This window comes from Pteropus vampyrus, unplaced genomic scaffold, assembly GCF_000151845.1.
Source record: "Pteropus vampyrus isolate Shadow unplaced genomic scaffold, Pvam_2.0 Scaffold617, whole genome shotgun sequence".
NCBI lineage: Eukaryota > Metazoa > Chordata > Mammalia > Chiroptera > Pteropodidae > Pteropus > Pteropus vampyrus.
Window position 1 is genome coordinate 248,708 of NW_011889398.1, and position 2,145 is coordinate 250,852.

At 42.5% G+C, this 2,145-nt stretch overlaps 1 protein-coding gene across 3 annotated transcripts in view; it reads right to left on the reverse strand.

Annotated features, from left to right (window-relative positions):
- ANP32E (acidic nuclear phosphoprotein 32 family member E) overlaps positions 1-2,145 on the reverse strand; it is a 12,391-nt gene that overhangs the window by 8,550 nt on the left and 1,696 nt on the right. For all 3 annotated transcript variants that reach the window (XM_011384685.2, XM_023525728.1, XM_023525729.1), the window contains exon 2: positions 389-538. In XM_011384685.2, coding sequence (XP_011382987.1) covers positions 389-538 — 150 coding nt within the window. The remainder of the gene's footprint in view (positions 1-388; positions 539-2,145) is intronic.

Consider the following 2,145-nt stretch of genomic DNA (forward strand, 5'->3'; position numbering starts at 1 on the left):
GTTTCTATTAAATGTATATGGCTCTCCACCACCATAAAGTGGAAAAATCGTGAGGCCAACCGTCATAAGTCAGGGATTATCCGTATAATGGGCTCTTAACCCAGGTTTGGTTCCAGTTGGATAATAGATGGATTTTACATTTTAGAGAAAAGCATTCGGTAGCTGTTAAATCTAAATTCAAGCCATAAAGCAATTTCATTATTAAATTTAAATTTCTAAAAGCAATATTAGAGCTGATTCCAAAATCCTACATAAGCCTTTAACTTACCTCTAAAACTTAGAACCTTCTAATTAAAAGGCAGAATGGTCATTCCATTTGGCCAAAAACTAGAAATAACAGCCCTTTGATATCAAAACCATGATGCTTTCCCACCTACTGTCAACTTACCTTTCGAAGTTTATTTAAGCTGGGCAGTCGGGCCAGTGAACTTAGTTCCACATTAGCCATACTCAGAAACTCTAGTTTTTTAAAAGTATCGTTCAGGCCCTCGATTTCCCCATTGACACATAGGCAATTATCAAGGACTAACTCTGTCACCTGTGAGAGAGAACATACATGATTCTTTAGTTCTCAGTCTGTTTAGCAAAAGACCTGGGTCCTGACATTGAAAATGTGAACATTAAAACCACCAATCCCCTGACACAGACCCTTTTCATTCTGCCCCCAAAATGAAATATGGTCTGAAATCATCATTATAAGTTAATCTTTTAAATTTAAATTGGACTAAGAAGTTTAATGCCTGCTTCAAATCACTCATCTATAAAAAATAAAACTTTGAAAAGGGTCCCACGTGAAACTTGTTTCTGACCCTGATGAAGACGACTCTCAACATCAGAGCGAATATCTATGGAGTGAGGGGACACGTAGGCTATTGGGAATGCAAGTGGGCTGCCCTAAAACAGTAGGGACAGGAAATTGTTTTATTCTGGGGTTTTCTTGTTTTTGTTTTTTTCAGTTTAACCCCCTTTATCTTTGGTTGATAAATGCCACCATAACTCGAAAATATCTTGTTACTTTTCATGAAGAAATAGTAGAAAGCTCCTTCTGAGGCGACCCAGCTTTTGGATGTCATTTGTTCTAATATCGAGGCCAAACAATATCACCCAGAACAATAAATCCTTGACAAACATTATTTCTCTCTGCCATCCCAGTAGCATTTTTGTGGACTTTTCCCCATTCTTGGGACGGGGCTGGATCTTCTATTAGGTCAGAGTTGTAAAACAGAACTTTCTGGTGTGGGCCTAAATGGACTTAAGGAGCAGGCAGGAGCCCCTGGCTCTCCATTCCCAGTGCGAAAATATGTCTGAAGCATTTTGAGGGCTAAAAAGTAACAAAGAATGCCATCTTCTCTGTGTAAATGACTTTGACATAATTATTTCCATGAGCAGAGAAGGCACCATGATCTGTTTAGAGAGAAGGAAACCAAGGCCCCCGAGGGTGAGAATGACTTGCCTACTGTCACAGTTTGTGTGTGGCAGAGCTGTCCCTTCACTCTTAAGTCTTTGGACTCCTAGTCTAGTGAGTAGAGGAGAGTGCCCCTAGATTTGGTGTCAGAAAACCAGTTCTTTCACTTGAGTAAATAACTGCAGGCCCTGAGACTCCGCTAATTTGGATTCTAGAATACAACCCACCTTACAAGTCTGTCCGAAGGAGGAAAGTAAATAACAAACACGGAAAGTGCTTTGTAAACTGTAAAGAGCTATGCAAATACAAGAGACCGTTATTACACCACAGGGGAGGAAGGAGAGGATGCAAAATGGCAGGCCCTCCCCAAAGCAGGCAAGGAAATTACTGCGATAGGGTAGATAACAGACGCGCCGCGGGGGTGGGGGTGGGGGGTCCGCTTTTCCAACCGAAGACATGAAAAAGCACTCTAAATGTGGGCTCCTGACAGACAGCTTGTTCAGTTTGATTTTTTTTCTGAAACTCATGAAGAGTAGGCCCCAGAAAACTTGAAGTTCTCTCTGGGATGACAGCGACTGTTACCACCTCCAGGCCCCTGCCAATTTCAGGGAAACGATCTTCTTTTTTTTTTTTTTTAAGTACATAAAGATCTCGGGTTCCCACTCTGCACGCCGCCGCAGCCCGCGGGGCAGACCCCACTCGTCCCCGATGCTGGTGTGCACAGGCGCCGCCTCCGCCCC